The sequence below is a fragment of the Melitaea cinxia genome, chromosome 26 (assembly GCF_905220565.1).
Source record: "Melitaea cinxia chromosome 26, ilMelCinx1.1, whole genome shotgun sequence".
NCBI classification, from domain to species: Eukaryota; Metazoa; Arthropoda; class Insecta; order Lepidoptera; family Nymphalidae; genus Melitaea; species Melitaea cinxia.
Window position 1 is genome coordinate 9,802,026 of NC_059419.1, and position 17,590 is coordinate 9,819,615.

At 33.5% G+C, this 17,590-nt stretch overlaps 1 protein-coding gene across 1 annotated transcript in view; it reads right to left on the bottom strand.

Annotated features, from left to right (window-relative positions):
* Positions 1-7,474, bottom strand: part of LOC123666466 (paired box protein Pax-5) — a 92,989-nt gene extending 85,515 nt beyond the window's left edge. Inside the window, exons 1-2 of the mRNA XM_045600557.1 lie at positions 7,315-7,474; positions 4,722-4,778 (exon numbers count right to left, since the gene is read on the bottom strand). Of these exons, the coding sequence (XP_045456513.1) occupies positions 4,722-4,778; positions 7,315-7,474 (217 nt within the window). The remainder of the gene's footprint in view (positions 1-4,721; positions 4,779-7,314) is intronic.
* Between the last annotated feature and the right edge of the window lie 10,116 nt (positions 7,475-17,590).

Genomic DNA, 17,590 nt, shown 5'->3' on the forward strand with positions numbered 1-17,590 from the left:
GTTACCATCTCCTGCAACTCCTCGGCCGAGGACGCAAGTAGTACTTGGTCATCAGCATAGAGAAGACATTTGACGAGTAACTCACCCATTCTCAACCCACTTTCATTCTCTTTTAACTCTGTCAAGCAATTGTCCATGAACAAGTTAAACAGCCACGGTGACGCTACACATCCCTGTCTAACACCTTTTTCGATATTAAACCATTCAGTGTATGCCCCGTTTATCCTCACACAAGCACTAGAATCCCTATAAAGAGATTGTAGTGCTCGCATGAGTGCGCCGCTCACACCGTACACGGACAATGCTGACCACAATTCATTCCTCACCACTCTATCATAGGCCTTTTCCAGATCCACGAACGCGCAATAGACCTTTTTGTTTTTTGCTAAAAACTTTTCGGCTATGCACCGCAAGGAAAAGACCTGATCCGTACATCCCATTCCCTTTCTAAATCCCGCTAATCCCGCAATCAACACTTTCGCATACAATTTACCGACGACGTTGAGAAGGCTTATACCGCGGTAATTTATGCAGTCCTGCCGTGACCCTTTTCCCTTATACAACGGCACGATTACGGCTTTGCACCAGTCTTCCGGTACTTGCCCATTTCGCCAGCACAAATTGAAAAGGCAGTACAGCTGGCTAGCTACTATACCCTGTCCCTTATTTATTATATGTTTTGTTAGGTATACTTTACTCTTATTATCATAATCTAATTAAAAATCAAATTTATAATTGCTACTAATAAATAGCTCTTTTTCTGTTTATACGACTTAAAATCATTTTACATCATACAAATTAAAACATAATGAAATTAATACTTCAATTAAACACTATTCAAATTGTAAAAGACAGAAAAAAAAACTCAAGATATACGTTTACTGATGTGAATTTCATAAACATTTACTATATAACATAAATTACTGTTCAGAAAAGTGTTAATAAATAAAATTTTGTGTAATAAATTAATTAAATCGCTTTCGCTCGTACCGCCGCTATCACTTGCACCACACCGAGTATGATAGACAGTAGCCGGTGAGTCACATTTATATAACAATCTGTTAGACGGCTACCGGTAGCTTACGACGATGAAAGGTGTGAAAGTTTACTTCTAAAGCCACACAATAAAATAAAGGCGACATATTCAGAAGATTCTAGTAAGATTTACTAATGTATTAATAATATTTTAATAATAAATATCCGCGAACCAGCAAAGCAGCGTGGTAGCTTAAACTCAGACGCTTCTGTCACATGCTCTCAAGAGGCCAAATTTAAGAATAAGAGGCTTTTCGAGTGGAGGGTATGTCACATTAGCATTTAATTGGCGTTGAGTATGAGGTGTTTATAAAGTTAGCTTATTAAACACCAATACGATTATAACAATACCGATTTAAAAAAAAAAAAAAAAACGAGTGTGCTTTAGACCACACGACTGAAGCAAAACTTTTTTGCTCCTTCTGACTTATATCTCCCTATCAACGTTCGTTCGCCTCGCCCAATCACACTTTTCGTAATGTTCTCGTCACGCATACACCAGATTACCCACAAGTCAAGCGTGCGTAAAGAAGTCTTACTTCAAAAGTATTTTCGAACCCTATTTGTACTAGAAGATGAAACTGCTTGTGATTTTCAACGAACCCCACGTAATTTTAATTGTTATTCCTAGATCTCTGTTCAGTTATTAGAAAGGTAGAAAAACAATTATTTTGCATGAATCAGCAAAAAAATTAATAATAAAGAAATAACAAAACAATTAGCGACTTATTATCTAGAATAATAGCCCCCCCAAAATATGGCCCCCAAAAAGACCCTCAACTTACAATGCATAGGCATATATAACGCATATAATAATATATAACATATAACACAGCGCTAATATTTCATAAAGCTATCTAATTATATTATAACGCATTATGACAATCGGGATTATTATGTTCATACATAAATAAATATACGTTCAAAGTCAACGACCCCCAGTAAGATTTTCTGCTGTGTCGGGGGTTGAGAAACACTCAACACACAAGCATAAACGCCAAGACCACGATATACACCATATATGAAACATTTATCATATTATGTGGGTTAAAATTAGACATAACTGTGTTTGCCCGAAAAAAAAACCAACTTCAACTTACCTATATCAACAAGTAATTATCGTTTGTTTACTTCCTAACTGCAGTTTCTATTTCGTGACCTATACCCAAAGGTTGTCTGGAAGAGATCGCTCTTTCAGCGATAAGACCGCCTTTGTACATCTTTCATTTTATGTTTTTTTTTTTGTTGTTTCTTTTAATGGTGTACAATAAAGAGTATTATTATTATTATTATAATTAGTTAATAGTTAATTGAATGCACATTTTTTGGGATAACCCAAAAAGCACAAACAAACATAAACACAAAACACAGTTATTTTTTTAAAGAGTAAACTTTAACATTTTTTGCCTGTTCTTTTTTGCAGAATCTACATTCTGAATCAATGTTAGCTTCAGTTTAAACTATAAAATAATTTAATTTGTAAAATGACGATTCAACGGTGCTTTTGAAGCCTATTTTTGATTTTTCATTTTGATTTTGAGCATTCGTCAGAAAAACAGTCGACAATCTCCTTTTTTAACAATGTAAAAAACTCAAAAACTACACAGAGTTAAATATAATATTAAGAGTTAGTATGTTTTGAAGTAGAGTGACCAGTGAGTTTTTTTATGAACATTCCGTTTCGGTGGCTTATGTACGGGATGACTTGTGAAACAACGGATTGAAAGTGTAAGCTTAAGTGTGCTTCGATTTAAGCTCGGACGATTTATACTTATCGGTGGAAGTTTGAAATTGAACGAGCTTTAAAAAGTTCTTAATTTACTACACTGACTTGTTAATATTTTAGTGAATTATACGTTTGATTATTTATTCATATTTTTTTAAAGATTATCTTTTTATGTATAATTAATTAAAGTGCGGTGTCAACAAATTATCTAAAACTACCCTCTTACCTACTAGAGATCTCTTACTGTAGCTTTAATAAGTTTGTTCGGACGCAATAAAAATAAACTGACTTCAATAGACGTCGAAATGTAAAGCAACATAGGTAGTTAAAAAAATAATCAAATACGAATTATTAAACATAACTCAAAAACTACCGTCAAATCTCGATCAAATTAAAATGAGATCACAAGTCAAGCACCAGCCTTAAAAAAAAACATCAATATCGATACACCCAGTAAAAAGTTATTCGGTAAGACACATAAAAAATACAGTTAAATTAAAAATCTCCTTCTTTTTTCGAAGTTGGTTAAAACAATATAGCAACGTCAAGTTAAAGATACACTTATCCGAACTCGATACCCTCATTTCATCACTCAGTCCCTGTGGCCACTGCACCAATGATTATAAAAAAAAATGTTTATCTAAAAATGCTAGCTGTGAAAAAAGTCTATAGCCTTTCCGGTAAATAGGCAATCCAACACAACAAGAATTTTAAATTCGAACGAATAGTTCCTGAGATTAGCGCGTTTAAACAAACAAAAAAGCCTTTTCAGATTTATAATAATAGTATAGATTAATAGTAAATCTATTACAACCAGTAATTCTCTATAAATTATTATTTATTGGCGAACAGACCTCGGTGAAAGTAAACATAATTGAATTTGTTAATTAAAATAACAACATCGCTGTTACGTAACGCCTCGAGCGATTTTCATTGCTATTGTAAACGTTTTAAATATAAATGGACTGGCCACTATTGATAATAATAAAAAAAATAGTTGTTCGTAAAGTTGGTTTACGAACGATAGTTTAACGTGATAACTTCATAACAAAACATCTCCTCGGACGCACAGGCCAATCAAGTGGAAGAAGGATAGGTGCGGCGCAAGCTCACATTGAACGTAACGCTACAATGAGTCATGCTTTTTCGTGCATGCAGCCGCCGTTCATCGATTTATTTGACGTTGTCATGTCAAAAAAAATATATATGAAAATTTGATAATAAAAATGAATCCTAAAGAAATATAAATCATTAAGATTGGTTTCGAAAACAGAAATGTGACGTTGACGCCGCGTTTTCGCAACGGTCACAGCCATGGATTGTGCCTGTTGCGCTGGCGGTTGCGGGTTCGATCCCCGCACATGACGAACATTTGTATTGGCCATACAGGTGCTTGCCGTGGTCTGGGTGTTTGTGCAGTCCTTGTTGGTCTCCCCACCGTGCCTCGGAGAGCACGTTAAACCGTCGGTCCCGGTTGCTATCATGTACACCTAATAGCGATCGTTACTCATAATAGGGAATATATCCGCACAATCCGCATTGAAGCAGCGTGGTGGATTCTGGCGTGGAGATCTCTATCTAATTGTCTCACAATGTACGATCAGGGAACAATCATTAATATGCAACTGTAATCCCCACAATACGGGAACTTTTAGTGTGGAAAACAATGCAATTTTAATTCTATGTAGTTTCACTTATTGTTTTTTAAAAATCAAAATTAAATAAAAAAAGGTGATTTTGAAATTTTCAGCAATCGAAAATTTTAATATCACAATGACGCTATAATGAGACCTGACATGTAATTTACGAGTATGAGATAAATACCGTGATCATTATAACTAATATGGAAGGTACAAAAATTTAATGTAGTCAATTAATTTATAAAAAAAAAAAAAACTGAAAAAGCTGATTTAAAACTAAATTAAATAGTATATGAACATTAAAAAAAACATTGACTCACCATCCCCGCTCTGGTTGCTGCTGTGGGCGTGGTACTGCTCGTCTGTGAATTCATACTCTATATTAGATGAGTCACATCTGCTCTCGATACTATTATCACACAAATCTACATTAAGTATATTATTATTATTATCTCTTAACTCTAAAGTAAGGGTAAGGTACATTTTTCTCGAAATTCACAAATAATTTTAACTAAAGGTAATTAGACCACAAGATACTTCAGTTAACATATAATATAAATCTCATCATCATCTTCCTGCCCTTATCCCACTTATGTAGGGTCGGCACAAGATGTTTTCCTCTTCCGTTCCTCTCTATTATTCGTCACTTCAGCGCTTACTCCTTTCTTACCCATATCCGCACTCACGCAATCCATGCATCACTTTTTTTGGCCTGCCGATCACTCTTTTTCCTTGGTGGAATTCATCCCTAACATTCAAGTTATCATATAAATCTATATAAATATTACTATATCGCTTAGTTGCAAAAGTACCAAATTGAGAACTGGACATAAACAAACGAAAAATTATCGATATATACAAATATCCATCGCAATGATAGCATCTGATCGAAACCAAATACCCTTCAAGCCATTTCAAACTTGCAATAAAAAAAAAACAATATTTCTTGCTACTGTTGAGTATGAACACCCCCACAGTAAGAAATGAATTCTGTGCCAGGTGTCCAAAACATACACAAACAGAAACGCCCTGACCACGACAAATATCTGTATCACTTCAGCCTATTGCTATAGGTATATGGAAAAATTCACAACCATTTAAGTTTGTGAATTTTTCATTACCTTTTTTTTTCAATTACAAGTATATAATATATTCAAATCATTGCTTTAAAATTTTTGTTTCATTATTTTTTTTTCAAAACAGAAATTTTTAATTAAAACTGAAATTATTATTACCAACGTTATTGCACATTAACTCAATTTACGTGTACTTATTTCATACAGAAACAAAAAAGTATTGTATCAATAATTGTGTTTGCTCGCAAACGAAAAAAAAACCGACTTCAATTACATCGACGAGTAATACAACGTAGATCGACGAAAAAAATAGTCAAGTAACTACGCGTTATCAAAGATTACTCAAAAAGTAGTTATCAGATCTCGATAAAATTTATATGTAACCACATGATAAACATCAGCTTTTGATTAAACTAAAAATTATCAAAATCGGTACACCCAATAAAAAGTTATTGCGGATTTTCGAGAGTTTCCCTTGATTTCTCAGGGATTCCATCATCAGATCCTAGTTTCCTTATCATGGTACAAAACCAGGGATATCTCCTTTCCAATAAAAAAAGAATTATCAAAATCGGTACATCCAGTAAAAAGTAATGCGGTATAATAAAACGTAGGTCGACGAAAAAAGCGTCAAGTAAAAACGCATTATTAGATATAACTCGAAAAGTAGTTGTTAGATCTCAAATAAATTTAAATGGGACCAATTGGCACATACCACCTTTCGATTAAAAAAAAAATTGTCGAAATCGGTCCACACGGTCAAAAGTTCTGATGTAACATACATAAAAAAATACAGTCGAATTGAGAAGCTCCTCCTTTTTTGGAAGTCGGTTAAAAATAAAATATTAATTTAATTTGGTCACAATAAAATCGTAGTGGCAACTTAATGATTTTCCAATGATTCACTTCAGCTTATCGCAGTCCACTACTGGACCTTCACAAGTTTGCGACAAAAATGGCGTGAGCTCATGTGTTTTGCCCATAGTACCACGCTAGGAAGGCGGGTTGGTGACCGCAGAGCCGGCTTTGTCGCAACGAAGACGCTGATGAACTTCTTCGGCCTGTGTATTTTAAAGCCAGCAGTTGGATGGTTATCCCGCCATCGGTCGGATTTTTAAGTTCCAAGGTGGTAGTGGACCTGTGTTATCCCTTAGTCGCCTCTTACGACACCCACGGGAAGAAAGGTGATATAGTAATTGCATAAAATACATATAGTATATCGCACGGTAATACGTCACTGACTTCAGAATACGATTGAAAAAAAAACTTAATCTGAAAATAGTTTGTAGATACTTGCATTCTCCTGTAATTTTAGTAAAATTATGTGGTGTCATGGGACACCAGGTAGGAACGAAGTTCCTTCGGATAGTATAGAAGCAACACAATTTGAAAAAAAAAATGTTGATTTTTTTATATATTTTCTAGTTCTTGATTTTTTTTAATTTTGTTGATTGGTTTTTAATTAAGTAAGTACCTACATAAAAGTATTTAGGAAATTATTTTAGAAAATAACAAATACCGTAAAATAAAATAAATCAAACAAAATATTAATATTAATTCAAACTATTAAGTGAAATAAAAAAAACATGTGTCTTTATTTATTTTTGTCGACAGTATAAAATTACATAAATAATTTAAAAAAAGTTTACTAGTAATATTTTAGTTTTACAAACGTCATATTATACAGTCGTGTGACTGATATTACGTCACTTCCGTTATATATTTTTCTTACGGTTTTAGTATCACATTTTTCTCAGTTCGGTCGCCGAGCGAAATGTCAAGCCTGCCGTAAGGAAATTCGTTCCAATAAATAAATATTAAAATAAAACGACCTCACCTCCGTTCCTGTGGTCGGTGCTGATCAACTCCTGGCTTTGTATCGGAGCATGTATAAGGACCTTTTGCTGTGGACTATGAGGGTCCAGACCCTCGACTTCCAACAATGGCGCATGGGTCTCGTACCCGTGAACGACTAACGGTGGCGCGTGCAGATCCATTTTTAAAAATCTTATATCATCACAATTATACAAATAAATTTTAAAAACTTATCCCTGGCACAAAATCGTTGCAAAATGTTCTTTATAACGCCGTCTATATTTTTATTAGCCTGTCTATACTTTCTATGAACTCTTCACGTTGGCACAATTTGAACTAAACTAAGAGGATTTTGGGAGTATTATTAGTTTTGAGTTAGTTACGAGTTTTACTTTGTTTCACTGAACTGTCACATCTTAATTTGCACTGTCACCGCAGCTTCTTGCGGAACTTCGAGCACTGCCTCGACATTTTACCTGAAAACAATAGAAAAAGTATATAAGATAAGACGATTAACTATATTTATACTTCATGTACTAAAAACTATACAAATATATACCTCAACATCTATAGTAATAATACATTATTTATTGTACACTAGAAAAAAATTACTAAAATAAGAAAAAGTACAAAAGGCGGCCTTATCGCATAAATCAATTTTTTCCAAGCAACCGGTTTCTTATACCTAAGTACTTAAGTTATTCAACCTCTTGCTGTCGTTCGGATTATGCGCGTACATACATTTCGGCAATTCGTTTTTATTTATATAAAAGCTTAGCTTTGCGACTTGAAGCCGTCAAGAAAGAAGCGCTGGTCGCATCCATTCGGTTCATATTTTAATGTTCCAACTGGATGCGAAAATATTGCAAATATTTATCGTCTTAATATAATAAATTAACATTTTTTAACTAAGAATTAAATTAAATAAAAAATAGTATCTAATTAATATGAGTATATAATATTTATATGAATCGGCTGTTATATAAAACACAGATAGTAAAAAGGCAACTTAATACCTTAGAAACAGACTACAATATATATTAAACAGATTAAAATTATTTTCATTTAAATTATTATGAATAAAATGTTACGTAATTTATAAAGCTTGTTTGTCTGTTGACAACATATCACAAAAAATACGTACTTATTAGTTAAGACTTATTAATTAATACAAAGACACATGTATATAAGAAGTAATATAAAAAATGCTTAAAAGTGTTAACAACAAACAAAATGAATTATCAAACAACAAAAAAAAACATTTAAATTGTAAAGTTATTGGCTAGAATTAAAACCTACATACATGTAAACCCACAAGGTTGTGGGAAGGTAACACAATGGAGTGTAGCCCGCGAGCTCCGGACACACAGATCTCGAGATATGGTGACAATATAATAATTATTATTAATTTCAGTCCCATCGTTAATTTTCGTATTGTTTCGTTCGTTATTTTTGCTTTGTTTTTCTGGTTTGAGTCACGGTCGTTAATGAAACGTGTTTTTAATCATGTTTAGTATTATTATCTCTGTTTTTATGTAATGTATATTTTTCAGAGGTCTACATTCCGAATAGGTGGTATTTCCGCTTTTTACATTATTTAAAATGACGGTACGAATGTGCTTTTGAGGCCTTTTAGAAAAAAGCTATGTTGATTTAGATTTTTTGATTTTATTGTATCATTTTATAAAAACAAATATATCTTTTACACTCAACGGACGGTAGTCAAGGAACTGACAACAAGAACCAATTCTCATGAGTAGTATTAACCCGTAATCACAAGCTCAATGCTACATTAGTCAAATACATTTAATTCATATAATATAAAAAATATATATAAAAAAAAACAATATATAATGTTTGACTACTTTTACTAGCTACTGATAAAACTATCTGATATATAACAGTATGGTACAGATAAAAGTTTAAGGACATGTATTTTTTTAATTCGAAGTCTCTGTCAGTTAATTGTATCCACCGCCTATTAAGCGAAAAGTTGTAGATTAAATAAGGATACAAATACAAAATCAGAGATGTATTAAGCAGATGTCAGATCTAAAGTAAGGAAAAAATATAAAAAAGTTCCTAACGATTTGATTACGTGGGAACTACGTAACACTTTGACACCCACAGAATGAGTGCATTGTAATAACATACCATTAGAAGATTTACATTCGTATGAAAATTAATGACCACAAGTTTGTACGTAATCATTTTGGTTAGTTTTTGAAATCCTTTGAGGACTAAAAAGCTTTTTATTGTAAAAAAAAATGATATATACATACAAAAATATATTTATCTGTATAATGTAAATGTTTTTACAATTGTGTAATGTTGTTGATGTTTGTATGTATAACTTTGCTTCGATTTAGTTAACCTTCAATTTTTTTTACATTCGTGATTCATATCATGACTGTTATATATTCTCTGTGTCTGTGTGTGTTGATGATATTTGTGTGTGTAAGAAAATTTAACAATGACGAACAAACAAACAGCATTATATATTGTAGGTATGTTGTAGGTATGAAGTTCTATCAAAACTTAGATAAGTGTATTCCTTATGCATTAAAAAAAATGTAACACGCAATACAAAGATGCTTTTCCGCCTTTGTTACAGGATTGTCAAAAAATATTGTAATGTAACTCTGTTTAAAAACATTAAATTTATTTAGTATAGTATAAGTTGCTAAAATGGCTTCATTCATAAAACTGAAATAAACTTAAAATAGATGTTGCCAGAAAAAAAAACTGAAAAATTACACATTAGTTTTTTTATTATTAATTTGTAATAAGTTTCTTATACCTATTATCCAAACTTAAGAAGTATAAAAAAAAAAACAAAACACATTTTGAACGGACTACAATTTAATTACACCATTTGTGACGATTAAAACCTGTTAAAGACTTAATTAAAATAAACATTGAAATTACCAGTACTTATCTTTTACCTTATCTTAAAAGAAGTTATAATCAAAAAATTGTAGGAACAAAATTCCTACTGTTTCAAAAAAATTAAAAAAAGATTGAATTATTGTCTATGTTCAAAATTTTCCGGTTTTTTTATTTTTTTTATTTTACTAAATTAACTGTAACTTTTTTTTTTGCTACACATTAAAATAATATTTAAATAAAGTACAAAAACTATTAAATGTCAATTAATAATAATAATAATGTTAATAATAATAATTCTAAACTTTTTCAGAAAATTTAAATTAATTTTTGCAAAGTCATAGCCACATAATCTTCTTTGTTTAATATTCTTTGTTACATGAAAATCTTTTTTTAATACCCCAGTCATATTATCCTTTTAATAATTTTATTCAAGATCCTGATAATATCAAGATGGCGGTACAAAATGGCGGGATTCTCACGTGGACAAAAACGACGACATTGAACTGTGAGCAATTGTTTCAAACCGAAATGTTAGACAAAGGTACGTTTAATTATCGCTAGTGTGACCATGTGTTGTTTTTATTTATTTTTTAATTATAAAATAGCTATATTGTAAAACATACATATTTGTTACATACAAGTGTATATATACTACATAACTATTTTATTTCATCATTCATCATCATTTCAGCCTATTGCAGTCCACTTCTGGATATAGACCTCCACAAGTTCGCGCCAAAAATGGAGTGAACTCATGTGTGTTGCCCAAAGTCACCACGCTGGGCAGACGGGTTGATGACTAATTAATTCAAAATAATTAAAAATTCAATACTTATTAAGAACTTGAAATCCCTTCTATACAAAAAAAAAATACTTCTCAGAAACGCTTTCTTCATCAAGATGTTGTCATAAATTCTCACCTTTTTTATCCTTGAGTAATTATTTAGAAATATTTTAGGAAAGGAGTAAATCCTCAGATATCAAAAAAAAAAAATCACTAACACATTAACAAAAATTCCCATTTCATACGATCCCATACAAAACACACATGTAGTCACTCTACCGGCAACTCGTTTCAGTGGAAACCTGTCCTTATTACCGGCGCGAGTTTCCCAAGGACAGGCTAAATGGATTTTTTTTATAAATTTGTGTATAATTAAACGCTCTGACATCAGCTAGAGAATTAATGTGATTTTATTTATATATTATCTTTTGAATATTTTTGTTATATAATGTATACATTAGCGCCTACCTACAGCTACTGATTAAATTTTTGTTTGGGATCGATGCTGCCCGACTACTGAAGTATCTCGACATTACAATGCATATGCTTAATTTCTGTTCGACCACTTTATCTGTCAGATATTTCTGTTCCCAATCTAAAATATTTAACTCTGATAAAACAACAACTTATCTGGAAGATAAACTCTAACAACAATTAATTATTGAAATAGGCACGAAGTAGATGTAAATGATAAATGATATAAATAGTATCAGACAGTTAAGTTAGTAAAGTAAAAATAGACATAAAATTACAAAACAAAAAAAAATTCAAAACGCATAAACGGTACAATTAGGTATAGCTCGAGCGTTACAATAATCCGATCAAAATCGAAAAAAAAGCACAAAAATAAGTAATTTTGTAAACAATAGCAATTTTCCGGTACATTTGACGCGACCCCTGCGCAAGCGCACCTCGATCATGCAGTCAATCGGGGCGTTTTACCCCTTGGATAATTTTTAATCGTAGATCATTTTTATTTATTTATTTTCGTAGATATTTTTATACTGTAAATATTCTTACTGAAGATGATTCCGAGTTTAGCCTTAAGCTTCATAATAATTTTTATAATGTATATTTTATTATAGGTATGAAATATTTTATTTTTAAGTAGTAAGATTGTACTCTCTTCTACCACCCCTTCACGCATTCATATTCATCAATTCTTTTTTGTTCAGTGTTACCATACATCTTGATTCTTGATATAAAAGACAACATAATTAAATTTGTAATGTCATGATATTTTGGCCAACTTATATAAAGTATCGCACATCGCAACATCTTAGTGAACTATACTGTTTTTATATACATTACGATATTTTCAACAACTTATATAAATATAGATAAATATACGTCCAGACATCTCAGACAACTTATACGAAATTGTAACCAATATCGTGACATTTTAGACAACTTACTTAAAATAACAAGTGCTATAAAACTACTCAAATACCTGTTAATTTATTCCCCCATTAGCTCATAAATAGAAATTATTGCTCCAACAACCCCATAAAAGGTAAAAATTGATAAAAATTCCCATAGTATGTATGGTAATCGTTTAACTTGACCCCGTAAACGTCAACCCCGCATGCCGATGGCGTCCACCCCATCGTCGCGTGACTGATGATTGCTGTTAAGGGTTATTTGATTAAATGCGCATATTTAAATACCATTTCCGCTAACAAGTGGGAAACATATTATTACTATCCGTCTGTAACAACCGCTTTTGTGTAGTGGCTGCGAATATTTGCCTAAAACATCGACGGTTTACGGGTTCGATTCCTGTTCGGGACGAATATGTGTATTTGTACATATATTTTTTCCGGTTTGGATGTCTGTCCTTATGGGTCTTCCCACCGTGCCTTGGAGAGCACGTTATGCCGTCCGTCCCGGTTGTTATCATAAATACCTGATAGCGATCGTTACACCGAAGACGGGCAGCAGCGTCTTCGGTGCGACAAAGCCAGCACTGCGGTCACCAACCCGCCTGTCCAGCGTGGTGACTATGGGCAAAACACATGAGTTCACGCTATTTTTGGCGTAAACTTATGGAGGCCTATGTCCAGCAGTGGACTGTGATAGGCTGTAATGATGATCGTTACTCATAGTATCTCTACTATGAGTCTGTTACTTATCAGTAAGGAATATATGCGTCAACCCGCACTGGAGCAGCCTGGTGGGAGAAAGAGGCCTATACCCAACAGTAGGATGTTACAAGCTGAATGCGATCTATCTGAATGTGTGAATATATATATGTATGTGTATTAATGCAGTGGTTATTACAAGTGGCTGGTGTTGACTACCAACTCACGTTAGTACCTGTTCAAGATAATTATGAATGAAACAGAATAAAAATATAAAAGAAGCAGCTTTTTAACCAAATAAGCAATTAAGACCGCTTATTTTAATTGCTATTACAAATTACGGAAATTAAATTAACCGCCAAAATTAGCAATTAAATGAGTCAAAAATATTAGAACGATTATATTACCTATTATTAGGATTAAGTTAGAAATCGTGAGAAAATTAGAACAATGGTTAAAAATAAAGGGGACTATCAGACTTGAGTGTCTTGGCGTTATCTATTCTAATTAATTAAAGTTAAAAAAAAATCTGAAGTATTGATCACAGGAGCTGATGATACAATTGTATAATTTATTTTCGTTTTGGTTGCCTTCTTGAAAATTAAGTAGGTTTTAAAACATCGTGCTTTCTGGAATGAAATAGGAACCAATGTCAACAAAATTCCATATAATAAATACAAATTCAGAACAAGTATAGAAAAGAAGTGTAACAATATATACAATAAAGCATTAATTTAGTTTAAATTTAGCAACAATGTCGATAAGAGGTTTTCCTGAAGAGTGTCCTAGGCGACACAGTGTCTTTCTGACACTGTCTAAATCGTTTGCAATAGACGGACTAAGACCAATGATTGTCAAACTATAACAGATAATAATATTCATTCACTTACAAAAATTCTTTTATTAATGCCAAAATCGTACACATAGTATCTCGAATTTGACATAAGGCAAAGAAGACAATAAAGAGACTGGTCAGTGTGATCGAGATAACCAACTCAATAAAATTTTAAAGACCGCAATCATAGCAAAAAAAGTGATAATACAACTTAAGGTAACGCCAAATTGTACTGGAATGACGTCATACGTATTTCGGTATTCTATTTCGGTAGCAGAGACAGATAAAAAACAATACCTAACAACGAAATTCAAATTCGAAGATTACTTCATTCAAGTAAAGTTTGAAGTACTAATGAATCATAAATCAAACGAAACGTGTTAATTCTAAGTGCAACTAAGTCTCAAAAAACACGCAAAATACACGTTTTAAATTTTAGCTTATTTTTGGATTAATCACGTCGTCGTGAACAGGATTTCGAAAAATTCCTCTATTGATATCCACGACTCTTATACGGAACTCTATTTATCCTTAGGATTTACAAAATCATATGCGACGTATAGTAAAAAAAAAACAAACTAGTATGCTTTAGACCACACGACTGAAGTAAAACTTCTTCAGCAATAGGCCTGCACGATAGCCCTGCACTGTGTCTTAGATATACGAAACGTAACGGTCTATGAGAGAAAGAGAGAAAGAAAATGTGTGCTCACATCTCTTTCTCTATCTCCGTTCGCCTTGCCCGATCACACTTTTCGTAACGCTCTCGTCACGCGTCCACCAGCTTACTCCCCAAGTCAAGCGTAAAGTAGTTGCACTTCAATAAATGTTTAAGTCATCTAAGATTCCAGCATGGAACTCTAAATTCCTTGTATCTATATCCGCAACTCTAACATAGAACTCGAAGGTTTCCCCAGAAATCTCTAAGATGAAACTCTTATCCTTCTTCTAGATGTAAAAATGAGCCCAGCAGTGGGATGTTACAGGCTGAATTGACACCATCCATGGGCGATATGGCATCCACTACCCCCATCACTTCGCTATCACTCATCATGATGATGAGTGATGAAGTGATGGGCGATACAGGAACAGAAATGAACATCAAACAGTAATTGCTTAAATTATTCTGACCTCTTTTATACTTTATTCAGATAAATGTTCAGCCTATCCTTATTCTGGCTTTACAGTCAGTCAGTCAGTCAGCTCAGCCTATTGCAGTCCACTGCTGGACACAGGCCTCCCCAAGTTCGCGCCAGACATCCCGGTTTTCCGCAATCTTCATCCAACCTACACCGGCAATCTTACGTAGATCGTCGGTCCAACGGGTCGGAGGACGTTCTACACTGCGTTTTCCAAGACACGCTCTCCACTTAACAGGGATGATCGTCAACAAATAACACATTTCACTCGATTCAGTCTGTTGTAGTCCACTGCTGCGGGTAGGCTTTCTAAGTTCGCGCCAAACTTCCCGGTTTTTCATAGTCCTCATACAGCCCACACCGACGATCTTGTATTGTATTGTATTGTAGTGGGCTCGGTTTTCCGCATTTAGATGCAAAGGTGGTCCATTATGCGTGAAAAGTGGGCTGACTAGTTCAGCCAGCCCAGCTCCTTCCAGAAGCTCAGAAGCTTTCTGGGGCGTTCACAGGCTTCTCGGAGCGTCCTTATTTCTTTAACCTTACCGACGATCTTACGTAGATTGTAGATCCAGCGGGTCGCGAGGCATTCCACAATTACACTTTTACACCTAGCGAATTACATAATTATTTGAATACCATCACAATACATAACCATCCCCATTCCCAAGCAACAACGAAAGTATTTTTCCTTTCGCGGTTACAACCATGTGACATAATGTTGCAGCATTGTGGCGGTGTTCCCACGACCCCGACATTGACTGCGTGGGAAGATGGATACTGGGTTAAATATACGCTTCGTGATCTTGACATAGGAGATGAACTAGATCTTTTACACGTTCAGAATATTCGTTACTTCATTCTTAATTAAGTTTTAACCAAATTTGCCATATAAACTATCGGTTAAAAGATGTTGGTATGCAAATTGTGGAAGATTTCTTACTTTGTTAACTCAGATTAAGCGCTAGTTCTACTCTTTTCTCCTCTCTCTTTTTCTCTGTCGTTATCTATAAACTTCATTCTTTATTAATTTTTCATGGAAGATATCATAGGTGCAGCTAGTAAAAAGTTGGCGGGTTAAAAGTGTTGGCAAATTTCTTACCTTTATTAATACGGGCGATTTATAAAGATTGAGTATGAAACATGCTTTGATTATCCATGTATTTGATGTTAGTTATAAACGACTATATTACAAATGTACGTGTAGAAAGGTTATAAGAAATCTACGCATTACAGCATATACTAAATAATAATGACTTTAGTAGTATTTTGATCTAAACATCTTTATATATCATACTAGCTGACCTGGCAAACTTCGTATCGCCTTATTTTTTTTCTTAAATATAATAATTACATATATCAAAACAAAATATACCCTATCTTTCAAGTTGGATCAAACTGCACACGGTGTGCAAATTTGATTAAAATCGGTTAAGTAGTTTAAGAGTTCATCGCGGACAAAGATTTATATATATTAAGATTATATTGCACAAAATTATAAGCTTTATATTACTTTATATTTAATGCAGACTAAGAGGAAACAGATAACAGACACACTATTTAAATACAAATAGCATTTTGCAAATCCAGACTATACATCTTATATTTTTATCTACAAAGCAACATTGTACACACACAGCTAAGAAACATAAAAAAATATGTCCGATAATTATTAAAAAAAAAACATCATTTATTGAAAAATTATTGGTTACCTATTGTTTAATTATTGAAACGATGGTTTTTCCCATCATTGTGTTTTAAACGAGTAATTATGTGAGGTGAACGACCTAGCTGCTAGCTGATAATAATACTACTTGTAGTAAAAGTATAAGGAAAACTGATGGTATGAATGAAATATATGTAAAGAATGATGTCTTAACACAGTACCATATTGTTTTCTATGTTTACGCGAATTTCACTCATTATAATGAAACAACTTTTTCGGATTTTATCGCGGTTTATTAAGTTTTCTAAATGTCCTTTTTTTATGTCACTAGTTCGGCAAACAAGCGTACGGCTCACCTGGTGGTAAGCGATTACCGTAGGTTATAGACGCCTGCAACACCAGAAGCATCGCAAGCGCGTTACCGACCCAATCCCTAATCCCCCCAGGAGCTCTGGTCACCTTACTCACCAACAGGAACACAATAATGCTTGAAAACAGTATTATTTAGCTGTGATCTTCTGTAAGGTCGAGGTACTACCCCAGTCGGGCTGCTCCATATTTTGAGCAGGAAATTCCTGCTGTGCCCTACCTCAGTTAGCCCTCCCGTGGTCATGGTTGCTGTAAAGTATCCGAAACGTCGGTCATTTAAAACACTTAATAAACCGCGATAAAATCCGAAAAAGTTGTTTCATAATAAACAGCACCGTATATTATAAGGGTGCCAAGATGCTTTGAGTCAGTTTGTCCGTTTCTAATCGCCTCATCATTTCATCATCATAATTTCAACCTATTACAGTCGACTGCTAAACAAAGGCCTCAACAAGTTCGTGCCAAAGAATTGCGTAAACTAATGTGTTTTGCCCATAGTTACCGCGCTGGGCAGTCGGGTTGGTGACCGCAGGGTTGG